General features: G+C 41.5%; 1 protein-coding gene across 1 annotated transcript; it reads left to right on the forward strand.

Annotated features, from left to right (window-relative positions):
• Positions 1-690: 690 nt before the first annotated feature.
• Positions 691-13364, forward strand: hs2st1b (heparan sulfate 2-O-sulfotransferase 1b). The gene is made up of 7 exons (XM_035176966.2): positions 691-1269; positions 3506-3744; positions 8619-8704; positions 9081-9219; positions 10046-10143; positions 11785-11942; positions 12046-13364. Exons 1-7 carry the CDS (start codon positions 1146-1148, stop codon positions 12270-12272), a joined length of 1071 nt encoding a protein of 356 aa, XP_035032857.2. The 5' UTR covers positions 691-1145; the 3' UTR covers positions 12273-13364.
• The last annotated feature ends 7043 nt before the right edge of the window (positions 13365-20407 follow it).

The following is a 20407-nucleotide window of genomic DNA, read 5'->3' on the forward strand; positions in this document are numbered from 1 at the left end:
CAGCTTCTTCAGACGGGCGTTTTCAGCCGCCAGCTCCTGGTTCTCCCTCTGCGAGTCCTGGAGGGCTCGGCGGAGCCTTTTCTTCATGCTGCACTTGTGTTGCTCATCTCCTGAGCTTTTGATCCTCTCCATGTCGATTAACAGGTGCTGCAGTGTAGCAAGAAGGTTTCTGTAGAGTACTTTCTTCTGTAGCTGTGTACAAAGGTTTTTGTAGAGTATTCTCTTGTCTTGTGATGGTCGAAAGTCACTGGAGAGAAGTTTCTCGTGTGTCTGACGTTGGCTCACGGTCGTCGTGTCTGGTTCCACTGACAAATGTTTCTCTTAAATAGGTGAGCTAATTTGCTATGATCTGTTTCATTCTACAACACTAGTATGACTTTGAAGTTGATCAAAGGATTCCTATCAAAGGAGGATTCCTTTGATCAACTTCAAAGTCATACTTTAATCACAGATGAAGACCATAGAAGTAAAACTCATGTTTAACATCTTGTCTTTTTTATGCATTTGTTGTCCTGTGTGTGTGTGTGTGTGTGTGTGTGTGTGTGTGTGTGTGTGTGTGTGTGTGTGTGTGTGTGTGTGTGTGTGTGTGTGTGTGTGTGTGTGTGTGTGTGTGTGTGTGTGTGTGTCACACCCTCCAGTCCAGCAGATGGCGCCTTGCATCTGTAACACTGTCTGCTGACGCTCCGGTAAACCCGAAGAAGCGACGTGTCAGTGATGCTAGCAGCTAACGAGCCGCTGCGGAGCTCGGCTGCAGTCTGAAGCCGCTGTCAGAGATGATTCTACTTCACTTTCAAGCCGTGTTCACGTGGACGGAGCTTCATGGAGTCTGTGAGCTGTCTGCGGGGATTAAACACACGCACTGACCGCGGTGTCCATCCTTAGAAGACGCTCCTGTGCGCTTTACGCGGCTTTATGATGCCAGCGGAGAAGCTAGCTGCTAGTAGTTTGTTTGGCTAAAGGCAAGTTAATCCCACAGGCTGTTGATCCCTGCAACATCTGATGGCGCTAAATAGCTAACGTCATTCAGGTTTGGTTTAAAGTGACTCAACTCGGTCACTCGTATACTCGAGTAGCTGTTGCGTTAGTCTTTAGCACTGGACCTCCCACTGTCTGTGTCCCTGATGATTCACCTGGCGGACTGACCGATGGGGTGTCTGAGGACCATGATGCCGTCTAAGATCCAGCTGCTGGCTGTTTTGGCGTTTGGAGTGGCGATGCTCTTCATCGAGAACCAGATCCAGAGTCTGGAGGAGTCACGAGCCAAACTCGGTAAGAGCCAAACAAAGCTGGTTGACTTTGTAAACATCAGCTTGTTGCTTTTGTGTGGTTGTGCTCAATCAAAGTGTGAGACTTTAAATTTGTTGGCGTGAAGTCAGTGTCTGGGTTCGAAGCCCAGTTTTAACACAGATCATCAGAGAGGGGCCAGGACGTTTAACACACGTACTCAGGTTTGATTAAACAACAGTCACTTACTATGGAGACATATGGATTGTTCAAATGGACGCAAATGACTGCATCACAAGAAATCAGCAGACTCTGATTTATGGAGATTAAAAAAGCACTTTCTATTCCGAGTTTGAGTAACTCCGGTTGTCCTCCTAATGCATCCTCATCCTCAATCTCAGTTGTCACTATATCCTGAATGGGACCAGTGTATATATAATCAATGTAGCTTAACAAGGGTTTGTTTTTTTAATGCTGAAGCCGTTTGCATTCACCAATGTTGAAACTCTGTGTTTAAAGGCTTGAAGTCTAATAAAAAGATGTTGCATTTTATTTAAGTTCTCTTCAAAACTGCAGGGCTCCTTTTTAGTGTTTCTCCCAAGACCTGTTCAGACATTCAAACTTCTCACTGCTCTCCCAGTGCATCAGGATCCCAACTTTTTTTCCGACCATCAGTTTTGGAGTTTCAGACCAGAGTTGTGGGACAGAGCTGCCTAAACTCAAGTGATTCCCAAGTTTGCAAATGTGTGGGCTCATCTCTGAAAAGTGGGTAATTTAAACTCCACTCTGATATAACAGACTTGCAGGTGTACGTCAGCAAAGTTTTCAAATAAAGATTTGCTATTTCAAAGCTCAAGTTTCAATGTTTCAGAACTTTTTTCCATCGTAAGTGCACCAGTTTTCAGATCACTGTTTACAAGGTTTCCAACCAGTGGGAGAAAAAAAATTCTGCGATTTTAAACATTATACAAAGCTTCAAAACTTAGATTCAATCATGCAAAAATAAAAATAATAAAATATTGTTAGATTTCAAGCTTTCAAACACTGAGTTCAACGTTTCAATGCCTTTTTTTCAATTTCAGAATATGGCATTATATGCATCCCATAAATATGCTGTCAGTCCAAACAGGATCCTCATCCCCACTGTATTATTGCAGTGAGCGCATTATGATTTCAAACCAAATAAATGTCTTGAAACTGTGGAAACTCAATCTGTAGCTATTCTTCTTTTAGAATCCTTGAAGTAACATCTACTGTAAATCAGACCCGTGATATTAATTAAATACTGTCGCCTGTTAATACTTCACGGTGGGCTAGGAGGGAAATATATTTAATTTACTTTCCGACAAATTTATGAGTGGTACGTTCGGCCCTTGTCTTCAAATTCATCTCATGGGTAGACTGCTGGCTGGGGTGTCTCGCCTAAGAGACAGCCAATCCACTCATAGTCTCTCATATGAGCAGATTTAATAGAGTGAACCAAGAAAGCTGATAAAAACCTGTCTATTCTAGGAATGAGAGCATTGGAACTGACCCCTTCATCAACTAACATTCAAATGTCAATCGATCATTGCAGACATCAGCAGCAACATAGTCGACCTGGGTTTTAATCGTCTTATTTTGGTTCACAGTACAGTAGTATTTGTTGGAAGAAACAAAGACGTTAAAAAATGTCTCCATGTTTATATGTATTGCGACATTTTCCATGCTGCAGTCCATTAAAGCGGACCGTTGAGTGGAATGAGGCATATCGATCTGCGTTACATTGGCCTAAGAGACACTCATAAGACCGTTGCTGTAATTAGCTTTAATTAACACTTCTGTGGAGAAGAGAAGTGAGAGAAAACACTTTGATATTTTAATTATGTCTCCTGTCAACACTATCGTCAAAAGCTTAATTACATGTTTTGATGTTATTGTCTTTTGAAGGACTATGTTGATTTCCTTAATTAAGGAGTGCAAACACTCCTCGCTGGCCCTAATTTTAAAACCACTTGTTCATTTGTACAAAGGATGTACCTTTGTCTTTGGTCTCACACCTGCTGTGTGCGCCGCTGAATGAGAATAACAATAGGCTTCATTTTATTCGCTCATTAAAAGCCAGAAAGCAGATAAAAGCAGCCAGTTCATAATCATATAAATTGAAGATTATCTTGATTTAATTTAGAAATACTGGCAACTGACAACCAAGAAATCAGATTTTGCTATATTCAAATGACTTTTCAAAGGTATATATGTGTCTGATCATTAATGGTAAATGCAATCATGTGTGCCTCCTCAGAACTTGCCATTGCCAGACATGAGTTAGCGGAAGTGCAGCAGCGTCACAGCGAAAGTGCCGGGCGGGAAATCTCGCCACTGTCAGAAAATGATGACACGGTCGTCATCTACAACCGAGTGCCCAAGACTGCGAGCACATCCTTCACTAACATCGCCTACGACCTGTGTGGGAAAAATCACTTCCACGTCCTGCACATCAACACGACCAAAAACAACCCTGTGATGTCTTTACAAGACCAGGTAAGAACACGGGCCACTGCTGCATTTACAAGCAGTGGTGCAAAGTAGAACAAGCCAATAGAGACGTGAGGATCCCATACAAAACATGAAAAGTCAGTGCACAACACATTTGAATCATGTTTTCATTTGTGTTACAAAAAAACCCCACAGCTCAGTAGATCAACTACGTGAGACTTCTTTTACATCATCATTTTGGTCAGGTCTCTCCTGTGAAAGAGATGATGTTTCTCAAGAGACGTAAATAAATAGATATTTAATCTCAAACCAGTTATGAAAGGAGACCACTTTCATAATGTTTGAACCTTTTGTTATCAAAACGATTTTCTACCTTCTGTCCTCAGCAGGATCTTTACAGACTGTTAATGATAAAACCATCATTATTGCAAACTAACTGCCAGACTCAGGCTTGATTCCATAGATCAGCTTGACCATTAATCTGCTGCTTTAACTCTTAATGTCAGTGAAGAATATTAGAGCAGCTGTTACAGGAGAGAATTGTGGCACATTTGTCTCACAAACCATTAATCCCTTGTTTCACAGGGTTGTTCACAGCATCTTGGTCTCTTTGTTGAAACGCACAGCCTCAGTCTTCCTTAAAGCCGCTCTAAAAGTCTCTTCGTTTCACTGTTCAGAGAGAAAGACAAAATTGTAGTTCTTAAAACAAGTTAATCAGTTGTGTGGTAAGGCGTCTGCCGACTGTGATATTTCAGGAATCTTTCAAAATTCTGACAAGCCACACTGTGTCACGTGGATCTAACAGGTTGTGACAGCAGGTTTGATGTGTGAAGAGGGTACAATGATAAGAACTCCTGAATCATAGGCTACAAGACAAGGTAATACACAGAATAAAACGGTGTCGCTATGAACATTGAAGCCAGGCAACAATGCCCCCCCCTTGTAATGGTTTGTGTATTCATACATAAAACACCCGAACATCAGAAGGAGAATGTAAAGCTCGTCGTGCCTTGAGAAACGGTCGCTTATAGATACATTGGTCGTATCAGTATTGTGAGATGGTCTTTTTAAATTTCTGTCGGCCATCTTTGAATCCCCCTCACAGTGTGACGTAGGACCCCTGTTTTGGAGTCACGACCAGATATTCACCACGTTTCTCTCAAGTTAGTGATCTGTCGTGTGTCTCTTAGTATGTTTCCATGTCTTCTGAGCACCTTTGTCTCCACAGTTCACAACATCGAGCAACAGTTTTAATAAAGTTGCTTATTTTTAGACATATTTGAATATTTACTTTGTTATTGTTTATAACAGGCACAATTTGAGTTGAGAATAACTTTCGTAATTCTTTTGCGCTTGCACAATGACAACAAAGTTCTTGAATTCTTGAAACATTGATGTTTTGGTTAGAAATAAAATGGTGTTATTCTTGGGGCAAATATACAGACTCTGTGTATGTTTTTCAAAGCTCCAGAGAAGCATCAGCACACATTACTGCCTGTTACACCGGCTGCGTTTCTACTGCTGTCAGTGCAGCTTAGGACACAGAGTGGAAATGCCCTGAAGTTATACTCATGTTATTTTTGGCTGCGAGTGCCAAGGTAATATCCTGTCTGCCATCTCACAAACAGTACTTCTTCAGAGACGAGGGGAGAAAATCAGTCGGCTGCTACATCACAGTGCAGCTCATTTCACTGCAGGAACATTCACGCTTGTTTCCAGGAATAGCATTTAGCTTGGCCAACACTGGGGAGTCTGTTTTACTTCGTCATAGTTTCTTCTCTCCCAGACCACAGAGTTGGTGTTAAAGATAACTGTAAAGAATGGAGGTGGTTTGCTGCTATTCACAGTTAAAAGGGCATCTCTTAGATTTTACCTGACTTGGTTATCTTAAGCTGCTTTCAGACATGCACTGAAGTCTGGACATTTCCCTGAAATTTTCAAGAGGTTATGTGTGGACGTAAATGCCTGAGTCAGTTGCTCCAGACGTTTTCCAGAGCTTTTCCTGCCAAACCCCTTACAAAATGACTGCAAATGTCCAAGTGAGTCTGTGTGTGAATGCAGCAGGAATATATTCACACGCCAAACTGGAAGGTACAAATATCTCAGGATGAAAAAGTATATACATAGTAGATGCAGATGAAGATGTCAACTTGGAAAGACACTGAGATTTGAGAGCTGACGCTGTACCCAGAACACGTGATTTCTGTTGTTGTGAACACGTCTGACCTCTGACCTGGACAAACTCCTGCTGTGTTCTTCATATGAGAAAGGCAAAGTGAACTCATGTCCGAAAATAGCTTTATATGAGATATAAACTGCTGTCAAAAACATGCACACAGTAAAACCATATTGTAGAATGAGTTATTGTGGGAAAGGTTTTATACTATTGACACAAGGTGACATTTCTGTTGGGGCTTCCTCCCTTTTCAAAACCCGAGATAGTTTCAGTTTGATTTACTTTCTAAAGGTTTGCTTGAACTGTTCTGCTACGATAATCCAGATAAGAGATGTGTTGACTCACCCGTTTGAGTTGCCTTCAATCATTTACCACTAGCAGCAGCAGCAGCAGCAAGGGGTGTGTGTCCCTCTAGCCCTAGGATTTGACTGTCAGGCTTCATACAGTCCACCTATGGGCACCTGTTGGAGCCACATGTAGTCTGAGAGCATGTCGGGAATTAGTCAGATTTAAAGTACATTAATTTTTCCCTCGTTTATGTGTTTCAGGGTTTAAAAAACTGTTGCAGTAAGTGGAAGTGAGTCCTCTGCATCATTTGTATACAATGGAAGAGAAAACTACTACATTTAGGAGAGTTTAATTAATTGTTTTATTAAAAAGGAGAATCCATCAATCCACACTTATCAATGAAGAGTAACATTTTAGAAATGTATGAAAACTCAAAAACTGAAGTCTCTCATTTCCAAAACATTGGACCAGTTTCTTTGTAGAGGCCTTTTGGCAGCTCCAGCTCCAGCTTTCAGGGTTCTTGGCTAAGTCTGTGCACACCTGGATTTAGGCAGTTTATCCTCCCTGGCTGATCCTTTCAGGCTCTGTCACATTTGATGGGAAGCATCTGTAAACTGTTATCCTCAGGTCACTCCACAGATGACATTTGGGGTTTAAGTCCAGGCTTTGACTGGACCACTTAGGAGGGACAGTCAGAGACTTGTCCTGAAGTCGCACACAGTGTTGTCTTGTCTGGGTGCTTCAGTTCTCTGTTGAACTGAAGAGGAGAACTGTCACCAAGGTCTCCGCCAGGTCTTGTGAGCAGTGGAGCTGGTTTTATTAAAGAAACTCTGTTTTAGCTGCTTTCATTCTTCTCTCAAGTCGAACCAGTCTCCATGTCTCCGCTGAGACTTCTTACCCAGAGGCTCAGTTTGTCTCTACGAAGAGGCCTGGTGTTTCCAAACCTGTTTTAATCTTATCCTGATCTTTGACACATAATTGATTCAAATACCTCCACAGAGAGTTCTTGGAACTTCAAAGCTTAGTTTTTGTCTCTGGGACTTAATATAAACAGGTGTGTATTTTCTAACCATATCTAGGCAATTCAAATTGTACACAGATGGACTCTTTAAAGCAAAGAGGATGCACCTGAACACAATATTGAGCAAAGAGGCTTTTCCTACTTCGACTTTTGTAAATGAGAGCTTTCTTTTTTTTTTCTATTTTTCAGGTTTGATAGATTTGCAAACTAAAAGAAGTGTAGTCAAAGTGAAGGGGTCTGAATACTTTGTGAAGCCACTGTATGTTATTATATTAACTAACAGCCTGTATGGTGCAGCCTGTTTTTGCTGTTATTAAGGGCTTTTCAAAGTCTGACACCTTGGGCCCTCCATCAGACTTTTCAACACAACTGTGTATATGAACCAAGATGGTTAATCATTCTGAGCCTTACTCATGTTAAAACTAATTGATATTGCAGAATAAGAAAGTAAATACAGCTACTCTCAGACATGTAATGAACTCTAGAGATCCTTTAGACTTTCTACGGAGGGGCTGCATGTGTGGAGGCAAACGTCTGCAGAAAGTCTGGAGGAGCCAATATAAGAACACAGCAGGAGATCCTCCGCTGGATTCACCACAAGCCAGGCGTTTCTAACACGCAACGCTAAAATGGGAGAGAACCCCAAAATATCACTCACTGCATAAAAAAGTGGAGCCATACAATAGCAGACACTGACAAAGATGTTGAGAAGGTTTGGTGATAACACGTCTGGGTTGAAAGAACACAAGATCTCTGCAGCAGAAATAATACAAACCGTCCTGTCTCTGCCTACTGCAACCCCCACACACACACACACACACACACACACACACACACACACACACCTGAGCAGCCCAGAGATTTGTGCTGCAGTGACGTCTTAGCAGAGAATCTCCTGCTGCGCTGTTCATGTGTGAGAGGCAAACTCCGGAGAAGGTCAGGACCCAATTCTCTAATTCTGAAAACGGCTAATCAGTGGATTTTGCCACTGATCATTATTCGTCGTACTCTTATATCATGTGCATATGTGAATGTAACAGACTTAGCATTCACAATTTTAATTCGATTTTTTTTAGTTGAAGCTTTTCTAACTTCATTAACTTCCTTCACCTTTAATATTGTCAAAGGAAGTCTGCGAGCCACTCAGTCATCTGATGAACTTATGAGATCATCTGCTGCAGCAAGGTTTTCTTAAACCAATTTGATTTAAATGCAATAGACTCTCTCAAAACTCTCTGTCCACAAACCTGACCTCAGCCTTTTAACTTTCTTGAAAATAAGAACAAAGACTTAAAAGCATTTTTTAAAAAAAGGTCCATCTTCAACCAAATCAGCCACTTGATCTTGTATCCCTGTATTTTGTTGTGGCCTTTTTCCTTTCTCCTGCAGTTTCCCCTCCTCTCCATTAAACGTTTCCGTTATCTTTGGTTACAGGTGCGCTTTGTCAGGAATGTCACCTCGTGGAGAGAGATGAACCCGGGCTTCTTCCACGGCCATGTAGCTTATCTGGACTTCTCAAAGTAAGGCCCTTCATTTCCTGTAATACCGTTCATTTCCACATTAGTTACAAACAGTTAGCAGAGCAGATAAAGGGAGGTCATGTATTGACTGCTCAACGTGCGCTTTAGCGTTGATTAATCACATTGTTGTGCTTATCTCCTCCAACACTATCACTTAGTCATCACAGGTAATTACCCTAATGGTCTAAGTGTTTTTCAGTGAGAGGGATCCTGTTAAGTCGCTGTCTCGGTCCTCACTGATGCTGACACTCTTTCACTGATGGAGACGCTGATTCTCAAGTGGAATAAACTGTAAACTTGGTGTAGAAATGCGACGGCCGCCTGGGTCATGCGTATTTTGGTCTCTCAATTTGTCAACCCTTGTCTTTTCGTGTAGATATGGCGTGAGGCGGAAGCCGCTGTACATAAACGTGGTGCGAGACCCTATCGAGCGCCTGGTGTCCTATTACTACTTCCTGCGATTTGGAGATGACTACAGACCTGGCCTTCGACGAAGAAAACAAGGAGACAAAAAGGTTTTTATTTACAGTTCTTACTGAGTGATTTTTTTGTCTGACGGCCGCCTCAGGCCTTTTTAATATGCCTCCGCGCCTGTGACAGCCAGTGGCCGGAGGCATTATGTTTTCGGGTTGTCCATCTGCCCGTCCGTCCGTTCGTCCCATTCCCGTGAACGCGATATCTCAAGAATGCCTTGAGGGAATTTCCTTAAATTTGGTACAAATACTCCCTTGGACTAAAGGAGGAACTGATTAGATTTTGGTGGTTAAAGGTCGAGGTCACAAAGTATGTGTATGTTTTTCTTGAACATGATATCTTAAGATCAGCTGAAGCGAATGTTATAAAATTTCGTATAAACTTTCATTTGGGCTCAAATATGAACTGATTTGATTTTGTGCCTGGAGGTCAAAGATCAAGTTCACAGTGGCCTCATGTTACTGTGAATGTGACATATTAGGACTGACCATAGAGAATTTTATTACATCTGACACAATTTACTTGGACACACTGATAACTTGATTAGATTTCAGTGTCAAAGGTCAAGGCCATGGCGGCTTCAAAAAACATGTTTCTGGCCTCTTAAATGTAACATCTTAAGATTGCTTGAGGGAATTTCTTCCACTTTTGATCAGTTGTCATTTGGAATCAAAGATAAAGTGATTCAGTTTCAATTGTCAAAGGTAAAGGTTACAGTGACATTAATATGAATCTGGTACAAAAGCATTTAGAAATATATACACAGGAGCTGCACTGGTTGGCAGAGGCATACAACTGCAGTGCGGTAATTCTAGTTTGTCTGCACATTCATTTATGAGCCCTCGTGTTTATGTGTTTGTCTTATAGACATTTGATGAGTGTGTGTCATCAGGGGGGTCTGACTGTGCTCCTGAGAAGCTCTGGCTCCAGATCCCCTTCTTCTGTGGCCACCATTCAGAGTGTTGGTGAGTGGGCGGCACTCTCCTCATCACAAGCACAACACACTTACAGTTAATATACATTACACTCAAAGTGCTTCAGTACAGTTTTACTATTCACACATTCACACACATGTATACAGTGCATCTTTGTGCCGCATGCGTCACTCAGACACTGCTGGCACATCCGTCAGTTTGGGGGTTCAGTATCTTTCCCAAGGACTTCAGCCAGTATGGAGAAGCCAGGGATCGAACCACCAACCCACTGGTTAGTGGACGACCCTCCCTACCTCCTTAGCCAAAAATAATAACTTAATAAACTTCAGACCCACGGCTCAGAAGCTTGGTATGGAGAGATGCTCTGATAAGATTTTTCTGCACCAGAAATTGTTACAAGGCCTTAAAGGGACAGTTCTCCCAAAAATGAGAATTCACTCATTATCTACTCACCACTATGTCGATGGAGGGGGTGGGTAAAGTGTTCACAAAACACTTTTGGAGTTTCAGGGGTAAACAGTGTTGCAGCCAAATCTAATACAATTGAAGTCAATCGCGACCTCTTCTCCAGACGTAATGGATTTGGCTGCAACACCGTTGACCTCTGAGACTCCTAAAGGGTTTTGTGGACTCAAACACTCCACCCACCCCTCCATCGGCATAGTGATGAGTAGATAATGAGTGAACTATCCCTTTAACCTTGTAAGCAAACATGTTCACATTTTCTGTGAACACAGTAACTAGAAAACAATACATAGTAGAAACTGTATTCTTAGAGCACAATGTAAGTGTTGTTTACTCACTCGGGAGCGACACTCTTGTTTTACAGTACAGTAAAATTAATGATTTAATTTTGACCAATCACAAAGAGTGAGCAACCCGTGGGAAATCATTTGACCCAAAACCTCTATAGCACAACATCTGAATGCTATCTGTGCCTCATTTTATTCTAATAAAGTGAAGCAGAGCTAAGTTAGAGAGGTTTTAATCGGGACCGCCAGTAAACCGAGGGAAGAAGAAGAACAATAGGTGGCGCTATGACATTGGATTAGAGGCTTTATCAGAGTTATGAATTGAAACAAAATAATCTGACAAAACATCAGAGGTAAGACGTAACTTATTTATGTTGCTCTTTGATGTGACCTTTTTGCTCTTGTTCGTTGCTCTTTGGAATCTGTGGTGTCTGAGCTTGTATTGTTAGCATCAAGTAGCATGTTTGTCGATACCGGCTTTGTGGACATGTACAATTTGTGTTATAATGAGGCATATTATGTCCATTTAGACAAAACATATTTTTGCATATGTTACCTTATCTGTGTCTGTAATGTCCACCAGTGACACGGTGGCTTTCAAGAGGTTAAAACAATTGAATGTATGAGCGTGAACTTGTTAATTATTGGGACTGAACTTAGTTCAACTATTCATGTGAACTGAAGTTGCACAACACTGACCACAACAACATTGTGCGATTTCAGTTACCAGCACTTTGGCATTATTATCATGCATATGACAGCTCTACAGTACATAGCAAAACTAATGAGAGACATGTGGCAAACAGAGCCAATCACTGAATTTGATCTGCACTTACATCAGGGCAAACACAGTGGAAACACCAACTGGATTGATCTCGGGTCTACTTGCAGTGATTTATGTCCAACATGTTGTGTGCAGGAATGCAGGCAGTAGATGGGCCCTGGAACAGGCCAAATACAACCTGGTGAATGAGTACCTGCTGGTTGGAGTAACTGAGGACCTGGAGGACTTCATCATGATCCTGGAAGTAGCACTGCCACGCTTCTTCAAGGGCGCCACAGAGCTCTACAGGACAGGTACCAAACACCCTGCACATTGTCCCACCTCACATTCCCAGTCAGTATTAACCCTGTGTTGCCCTGACCGGCAGACTCATTAAGCTGTCTTACATTACCCCAGGGAAGAAGTCCCACCTGCGAAAGACTACCGAGAAGAAGCCTCCCACCAGAGAGACAAAAGCCAAGCTGCAGCAGTCCAACATCTGGAAAATCGAAAATGAGTTTTACGAGTTTGCACTCGAGCAGTTTCAGTTTGTGCGTGCACACGCTGTCAGGGAGAAGGATGGAGAACTTAATGTCCTGGGCCAGAGCTTCTTCTATGAAAAGATCTACCCCAAAGTGAACTGAACATGGAGCCAGAATATAGTGACAAGGGCTGTGAGGACAAAAACACTATTACAAGTCGTATACACTGGGGCACAAAGGGACACATGAATGCTGGAATTATTGTTCCTGTACTTCAGTTATTTCCGTTTTTTTTTATTTGGACCCTGTTAAAGTACAGAAAGGTACTGTAGTGTGGAATTTCTATGAGGAATGTGTTGAGTTTCTTTTATTGCTGTGCAGCTGTTGAGGAAACCTCACATGGATAAAGTGTCAGTCTGAGCTGTGAGACAGAATCACTGCTCGTAGCAGGCTGAATGTGCTGCATCTCGAGAGCCAAACACAAGGAGGATTGTTAAGTCATGTGTTTTGGTTTCTTGGTTGGATCATTGCGATTAAAACAACTCAAACCTCAACTAGTTCAACAAGTTTAAAATTACATTTAAATGTGTTGTTTTTTTCCACTGCAAATTGAAACAAACAATCATTTGTTTTAGTACGTTTTTTTGCACGCTACAGCTTAGTTGCACCGGTTTACAAATGACAGAAGATGTAACTGTTACAAAACACAACATAGAAAACAAGCTGCGGTCATACACACTGCATTAACACAGTGTTATGCTTTTGGACCAAATGATAGCAACAGAACATAGATTGAACCATTGCATCCTTTGGTGCGTGAATAGTACTTTTTTTATCCCACTGAGATGTTCTCAAGATTTAGACGTTTTACACATTGTGTCAGTATTTTGTCACAGATATGACGACGTGCATCTTTGATATAACTGATTGCTGCTGTTTTTTAACCTGTGGAAAGAGCACATTGAGCTGGAGGAAGTTCCTAATCAACAGTGAAAAGATTGTTTGTACAGGGTTAAATGGATATTTGTCTTGCTCACAGGGTTATTTCCTGCAGTGTGCAACAAGGGGAGAGGTGGAAGCGATAGTGCCTTTAATGCAATGTATAAGACACTTTTATTGTTTTTCATTTTCCAGTGATCTCACAATCATGTTTCCTCTTATTTTGTGTATTTACTTAATTCTTCAGTTAATTTCCTGTTTTTGCTCTGTTTTGCACTTACCACATTAACAGCTTAAATACAAAACTTTCATATCTCTGGTCTTTCTATTTTTGCTTTCGATTGAGTCTAATGTGTGTGTTTGTGTCATGCGATTCAAGTTGGCACTGATGAGCAGAAGGATGCTTTAGTTATCACTGCACTCTTAATGGCACTACTCAGTCTTGAACAAGCATCTTTTTTTAAAATAATTTTCTATTTGCTCTTGTACTTCTTTGAAGTTGGGGGTGTACAAAAAATACGCTTGTTTACATGTTCACTAAGACACAAACTTGCTGAAATTGTAGCAGCATTGTCCCACCTGACCTTGTCCCAAGGTCCAAAATACCTGCATATATTAATGGCATTGTTTGTTAGATTGCTTGGATGATGACATGTTTGATTGACATGTTGAACATCATGAAGTTAAGGCTGAAACTCCACAGATTGTTGTTGCATAGTAGACAAAATCGTTTTAAACTGACAATTCTGACAAGAATTTGACATTGACATTAAATATATCATCCTATGCTCCTTTTTCAATACTTCTGAGGAATAGCACACTTACAAAAATTCTTTGAAACTGACCATGTATGTAAAGTAGGCTGGTAATTGCTAATAGATAATTGCTGGTTTAATCGTAATTGTTATACTGAATAATTGATGCTACACTAGCAGCTCCAAGTTTGCACTGAAGCAAAGCTTTGAGGTAACTGCTAAAGTCAGCATGCAAACATGTTCCAGTCACTAACATGCTAGTGTTTAGCAGATATAATATTAAATATGTTAACAAAAAAACATGGCACGTTAGCATCCTAACCTTCGCTAATTAGGACAAAACTCAAAGTGTAGCTAGAGCTGATGGGATGAGATTAGTTTTGCAGGTGTTTGGTTGTAAACACAAAGTGTTTGACAGAATTAGATGATGGCACTGGAGGAAAAGACAGGAGATAAAGTCATTACAATATGTGCGCTGAATATTTTATGGCAATTCATCCAATAGTTGTTGCAACATTTCACTCAAACCAAAAATGTGAAGGTGGTGGTGGCCGGTCAGGATGTCAATTAAAATCAGGAGCTGAGGATACCAATAGTCTAAAACCTAAAGATTTAAAACAAAAAGCTAAGAATCATTACATTTAGTCATTTGTCATTTTTGCTGAATAGTTGATTGATGAAATTTATTTATTTGGTTCAGCGACCATTGGCTCTGTTTTGTTTTGTATCACAAACAGAAAATGAGGGGCTGAAACATACCCTTGTATGTCTGGCCTGTTTTTTTCAGTCTCTAACAGTGATTTGCATGAGCCCAGTAACTCTTGACTCCATTTCTCGTCTTTTGGCTCCATAATTACAGAATAATTGCCTCGCTATATCTTACTCAACAGGGAGTACTTAACCACTGAAACCGTGAAATAACAGACTGGGATGGGATGATCTGCTGAAGTCAGCGGTATTACCAACTCTTGCCTCCTCTCTGATGGGAGAGTAGACAGGAGGGAGTGCGAGTGTCTGCAGGGAGAGAGAGAGCGGCAGCATGCTCCACCAGTCCACAGCCTGTTCTTGTGTCGACACAGAGACAAGCACAAAGGCCCCAACCCATATTTGACGCTTTGTGGCCATGGACACAAGGAGAGGCTGCTCGTCTCAGAAAATAGAACTCAATTAACAGTTTTGCTGCAGGCATATTGGAACATTGTTTCATTAACGAGATGAATACAGTGTGATAATTACTTCATCTCAATTAGAAAAAAAGGCCGCGGTCTATATTGATTGTGGCTGATGAGCTTGAAGGTTAATTAGGAACACAATATTTCAAAAGTCTATCCTGCTTTGTTGTTGTTGTCAGACAGTTGTGGGAGCTGCTGTTTTTTAATGACTTTGAGCTTCTGTGCACTTTAAGGACTCTGCAGGTCTGCCTGTCACAATAACACTTCTTGATTTTAGGAGTCGAACAAAAGGTTCGGCTTTTGTTTCTGCAAAAAAAGAGAAAGACCCCAAAAAATCCTCCTTCTCTCCTAACCTTGTCTCCAGCCTGTGTTTGAAGTGTCGGCTTTGTTTCCCTTAACTTGTCATTGTGCTCTCTGCCACTAGAGGGCGCCGTGGTCCTGCTGAAAGAGCAGGAGGAGCAGCATGTGGGCTTGGACTGACTGCAACGGTTCACCAGAGCCCATTAATGCACCTGTGCAAAGCCAAATGGAACAAACTAATAGTGCATTACCATTAACAATACAAATTACACCATTAGGCACACTTGGCTCGCAGGCCTTGTGATAGCTATAAATAGATTCACTTGGTCTTGGGCAATTTGTGCTGTACTTGCATAATGACAGCACTCAAATTAATTCTGGGTGTGCGAATGGAGTACCCATGTGGCTGCGTGTTGTGAAAGGGGACATTTTGTTTTTTTTTCCAAATGAAGCTCCTCTTCTTGCAGCAGCACCTTTGCAAGAGGAATTGATCCGCAGGGGCAGCAGCTCTAACATAAGTAAAATGTCTCCATTACGACCCATCGAGAGCATTTACTCCTGTTATTGCTGAGGCTGTGCACAGACTGATGACCTCTTTTTGTCAATGAAAGTTGACTGGGCTTCTAGAAATGGCTCTCTGGATTGGTTTTGGACCCTTTTCTCAGCAGACCATGGGAGACCTAGCACAGTTTTTTTTGCAACTAGCTGACCTCAAAGTGGTCTAACTACTGCTCTATAAAACAAACAGAGCAGAGCAGAGGCAGCTTGACTGCCCCTCACTGGGACTGTGGACAGGACCTTAAAGCGCTTGGCCAAAGGGGACTATTATGTGTACTACATTTCGCTGTGTTTTATGTAAATGCGAAATGGAAAGTAAAATTAAGCCAGCATGTCAGAGGCACTGGGCCAAGAAAACCTCAAGTGTTCCTGATATTCCTATTTTACTGGAGCCTGGTGCAGATGATAGATTGCAGTTGATGGGGGGGGAAGGCATCACCTTCATAAAGCATTGCCAGATTCATCCATTAATGGTTTCTTGCCTTTTAGCCTGTTACACACTGACATTTAACGTGAAGAGGATAGTGACACAGGACTAAGTGTCTGCAGCCATGGGAGCAGCTCTCTGAGGCTATAGGTCCAGTTTGACCCCAGAGCTGGCCATTCATTTATAAGCTTTACACTTACACTCAACGAAGCATCTGTTTCTCTACAAGATAAATAGTGTTTGAAAACCCCAGACAGTCATTTAACAGCACTCAATGTTGCTATGAAAGCATTTTCAGAATCATCAAACAGTCTCGTAACCATCTGGATGAAAAAAATAAATCTTACCACTGCACAATAAGAAACAAGAAAACAAGCCAAACAAAGACAGTAGCCAGTGGGTAATGTGAAAATGGAAAAGACTTGGAACTTGGGAAGCTGGTGAAAAATCTATTGTGTAGCGTACTGGATTTTTTTCATCCACATAGTCTTTGAGGAGCCTAGAAATATCTTAACTACAACAGTATGCATTTATCTTTTAGAGAAAAGGAAGCTGTGGCTGTAACTCAAATGTATTTAGAGCCCAACTGATTTATCGCTGTGCAAATACAAATCCAATCTGTATTTTTGTGTTTATTTTCTCAATTCAAGCTTATTAGCATTGTAACATGCTAATTATATTAGAGGGAAAAGTCAGAGGATTGTCAACTTTAGTAGAGTTCAACCTCTGGAGACCATGAATGTTCAACATTCTCTGCAAATCCATTACATTGATGTTGAGTTGTTATCTCTGGAAAAGGCAAAAAATGTGAGCAGGTGACATCTGAGGCAGGGAAATCAATAAAGTCAGAAGGGTTCATCCTCTGGAGACCATGAACTTCTATACTTTCTTTTTATGCCAATCCATTCCATAGATGTTGATATGTTGTTCTCACTGGATAAAAAATGTGAGCAGGGGAAATTTGATGAACGGTAAAGAATGATTCCTCAAAGTCTGAAAAAAGAATCAGCAGTTAATCCCTAAACTTCTGACATGACAGTTTTAATCCCGCCACCATCATGGGAGACAACATCTTACCTTAATCCATTCATGTATGTTGCTGGTCAAACTATCAAAGTAAAACAACAGTGCTACAACTCTATTAAAATATTCTCATCAATTAAAAAGAGTATGGAAGGGGGGGATGAAATAAAAAAGATTTAATCAGCATCACATCCATCATTTACAAGTAGGAGTACATGATGTATCACAAAGTGGACAATATGAGCCAATGAGCACAACAGGGAGGTTGACCCCATACAGGAAACTCTCTGATACTCTTAATTAGATTGCTGCATTGTAGTTTGACCTTGGTGGAAGACACTCTACACTGCTCGGTCTCTCCCTCCCTCACTCTCCGTCTTTCTCTTGCTCTTGGTTGTGCTGGCAGGCTGAGAGCATATAGTGGAGCATGGGCATTTTCTCCTGGAGGGTAGGAGAGAAATGCAATCAGCAATTCAATCGTGGCCATTGTGTAGCAGTGCTGATGAGCTTTGCAGAGTAGATAATGGATTAAATTATTTATCCCCCCTCCCTCCTCCTCAATGCTCATTGTTGCCTCCTCTTTGTGCTGCTACAGCGGTACACAGACGTAGGTTGAAGGCCTAGATCACTCGCTGCCTTTCATAGATCTAATTTTTCTAATTAGCGCTTGAATGCAGAATGGTCTCTCCCCCTTTACCCCCTGTCTCCGCCGCGGCGTTCATTGTCAAATACATTCCATGAGGTGAGCATGTGAACCTATCAGCGTCCAATTCAGCGACAGAGAATACCACTCTACCACCACGTCGCGTCACTCCTCCCCGTACTTCTCTCATTGAAACATTAAATGATCTTAATAATAACCTAATCAAGGACAGTTCCTTCAAATGGATGTTATTAGACTGCAGCAGCTGTGCAGAGGACTGGCTGATCTGGAGTCTGTAGCAGTGTGACCGACATGTCACCCCCTCTAAGTGTTTTCAATTACGCGCTGACTGTTCGGAGGAAATAAGAAAACTGCTGGATCCAGTTCATCTGCAAATTGAAACATGGGCAATCCATATATGATACTGATTATGTAGGCCATGGACCGGGGTCAATATACGCTGACTGAGATCTGAATGTGATGCACCGCACTCGTGCTGCGGCAGCGCCTGTCAGCGTCTTTACCACGAGTTCACTGATGGTTCCTGAAGATAAGATAAACTTTAGCAATCTCATAAAGGAGAATTACAGCCTCATAGCAGCGAAACGTTGGCAGAAAACCGACATATTGTGAAGGTGAGGCACACAAATACTTCATATCATGAGCACGAATGGATGAAAGTTTTATAGATTTTGACTAATCTGAAAACCTTCTACCTTTTGTAAGTTTCTGGGCTCTGTACTGGGTTTACTCTTTTATTTCCAAATACCTTCAAGGTTGGAAAAAATCATCTTATTCAATGCTGCCTGACTTTATCACATACACTGTATCAGTTTGGTACAACTCTGGTCAGGCAGCTACAGCTACATGATGTTTGCACAGAGAGAAATATTTAAACAAACATATAACAGCTTTTTGAATTGTTATATTAAATGTTGTTTGGGTCGTATTCGCCTTGAGAGAAAGACACAACAGACAAAAAGGTCAAAATCAACAATGCCTTATCATAATACTTACCTACTAAAGATTGGATTCACAAATATGTACTTTCATTTTTGAATAAAGAATAAGCATCTTTCCCAAAACAGCAATGTCAATTTTAGAATTTGAACATACAAACAGATTAATAGTGCACTTGTTGGGGACTATTTGCAGCTGCGGATTTATATATATTTAGTGAGCTCAGGAACATTTACGGCAGCAGGATGGAATGTACTGCATGTGGGGTTGACTCTGAATAAACTGCAGTGGCCACATTCATGGCAATGAAAGAAAAGCATCATTCAGTGCAACAGTGTGGCTCATGGACGTGTTTTTAGTTTTTGGACGACAGTGAAAGCCAAGGGCACAGGGACATATGATACATCAGGCTTTGATATACACGCACCCAGTGCTTTAGTACCAGGATTAATGAGCTGTTGGTTTTGGGCTTGTGATGAGATCTGTTGACAGTAGAAAATTGCAAACACTATTTTTAAAACCTGTTTATTCACAGTCTGAGACCACTTTCCCAACGGCCACTCTATTTACGAAAAGTTACTTAAGAGTTATGAAAAATCATGCAACTGTTGGAGAATATGGTATGTATGCATGTATTATAATTAAGATTAGTCGTAGTCGTAGTAGTAGGAGCAGTACAAGTAGTACACAGCTGTCCCTATAATATATTTAGCGTATATGCATGTGTACCGTCAAACAGCAAATTCCCCGTTGCTCTCAGGCCTGTGTGGCAGCACTTGCTCCTCTTCCCTAAAACAGCTAATAGTGTGTGTTGGCAGATGATGGAACTGTTGTGGTCACATCCTAAAAAAAAAAGTGCCACCAGTGTCTGTGATGCAGACTCCGTGTCTACAAACACTCCCTATTATCCTCGCTGCGGCTGGTGGAGGCTTGCATGTACTGTAAGTTCCACAGCAATGTGGCCTGCTTGTGTTACATACTTTTGTGGGCTGCCTCCCTGACAACTGGCAACAAAGGAGCCATTGAGCAGAGGCAGCGACGCCGGGCTTTGATGGGTAATCTGCATGCGTTTGTAGAGGGAAACTGGAGCCGGGTTAAAGGAAACAGGTGCAACTAATTACAATATCTCCAGTCCGTCTTTCCTCTGGATTTCCTCCTGCTTTATCTCCTCCTTTCATTTTCTTTATCATCCTTGTTTTCCCTATTGCGAAATCTTGCGCCCGGGCTAAAATTCCCTAATGAGACTCTACTTTGCAGACACGCTGCAATAACACAGAGCATGCAGGTTCATTCACTTCCTCGGCACAGGTCAGACTTCAAAGTGGCGAGGTGAGATCCACGAGTGGAATAACAGGAAGACGTTTTAATTTAGTGCTTCACGCCGCACGTGTTATGGCTTTGCTCTTTGCACGTCATCAATAAGCTTTGCACCTTTGATAAACTGAGGCAGGGTGACATTGTCCTCAATACAATATGCTCTGTCTGTGTAAAGTGCATGTATTCTGAGTGTGTGCTTTCAG

Source organism: Hippoglossus stenolepis, chromosome 14 (genome assembly GCF_022539355.2).
Source record: "Hippoglossus stenolepis isolate QCI-W04-F060 chromosome 14, HSTE1.2, whole genome shotgun sequence".
NCBI classification, from domain to species: Eukaryota; Metazoa; Chordata; class Actinopteri; order Pleuronectiformes; family Pleuronectidae; genus Hippoglossus; species Hippoglossus stenolepis.

Excerpts from the sequence above, each read along its gene's own strand:
- hs2st1b (XM_035176966.2), top strand. The coding sequence starts at position 1,146 with ATGGGGTGTCTGAGGACCATGATGCCGTCTAAGATCCAGCTGCTGGCT. Across the intron at positions 10,144-11,784 it reads GGCCACCATTCAGAGTGTTG|GAATGCAGGCAGTAGATGGG; the intron begins GTGAGTGGGCGG and ends TGTTGTGTGCAG. Across the intron at positions 11,943-12,045 it reads CACAGAGCTCTACAGGACAG|GGAAGAAGTCCCACCTGCGA; the intron begins GTACCAAACACC and ends ACATTACCCCAG.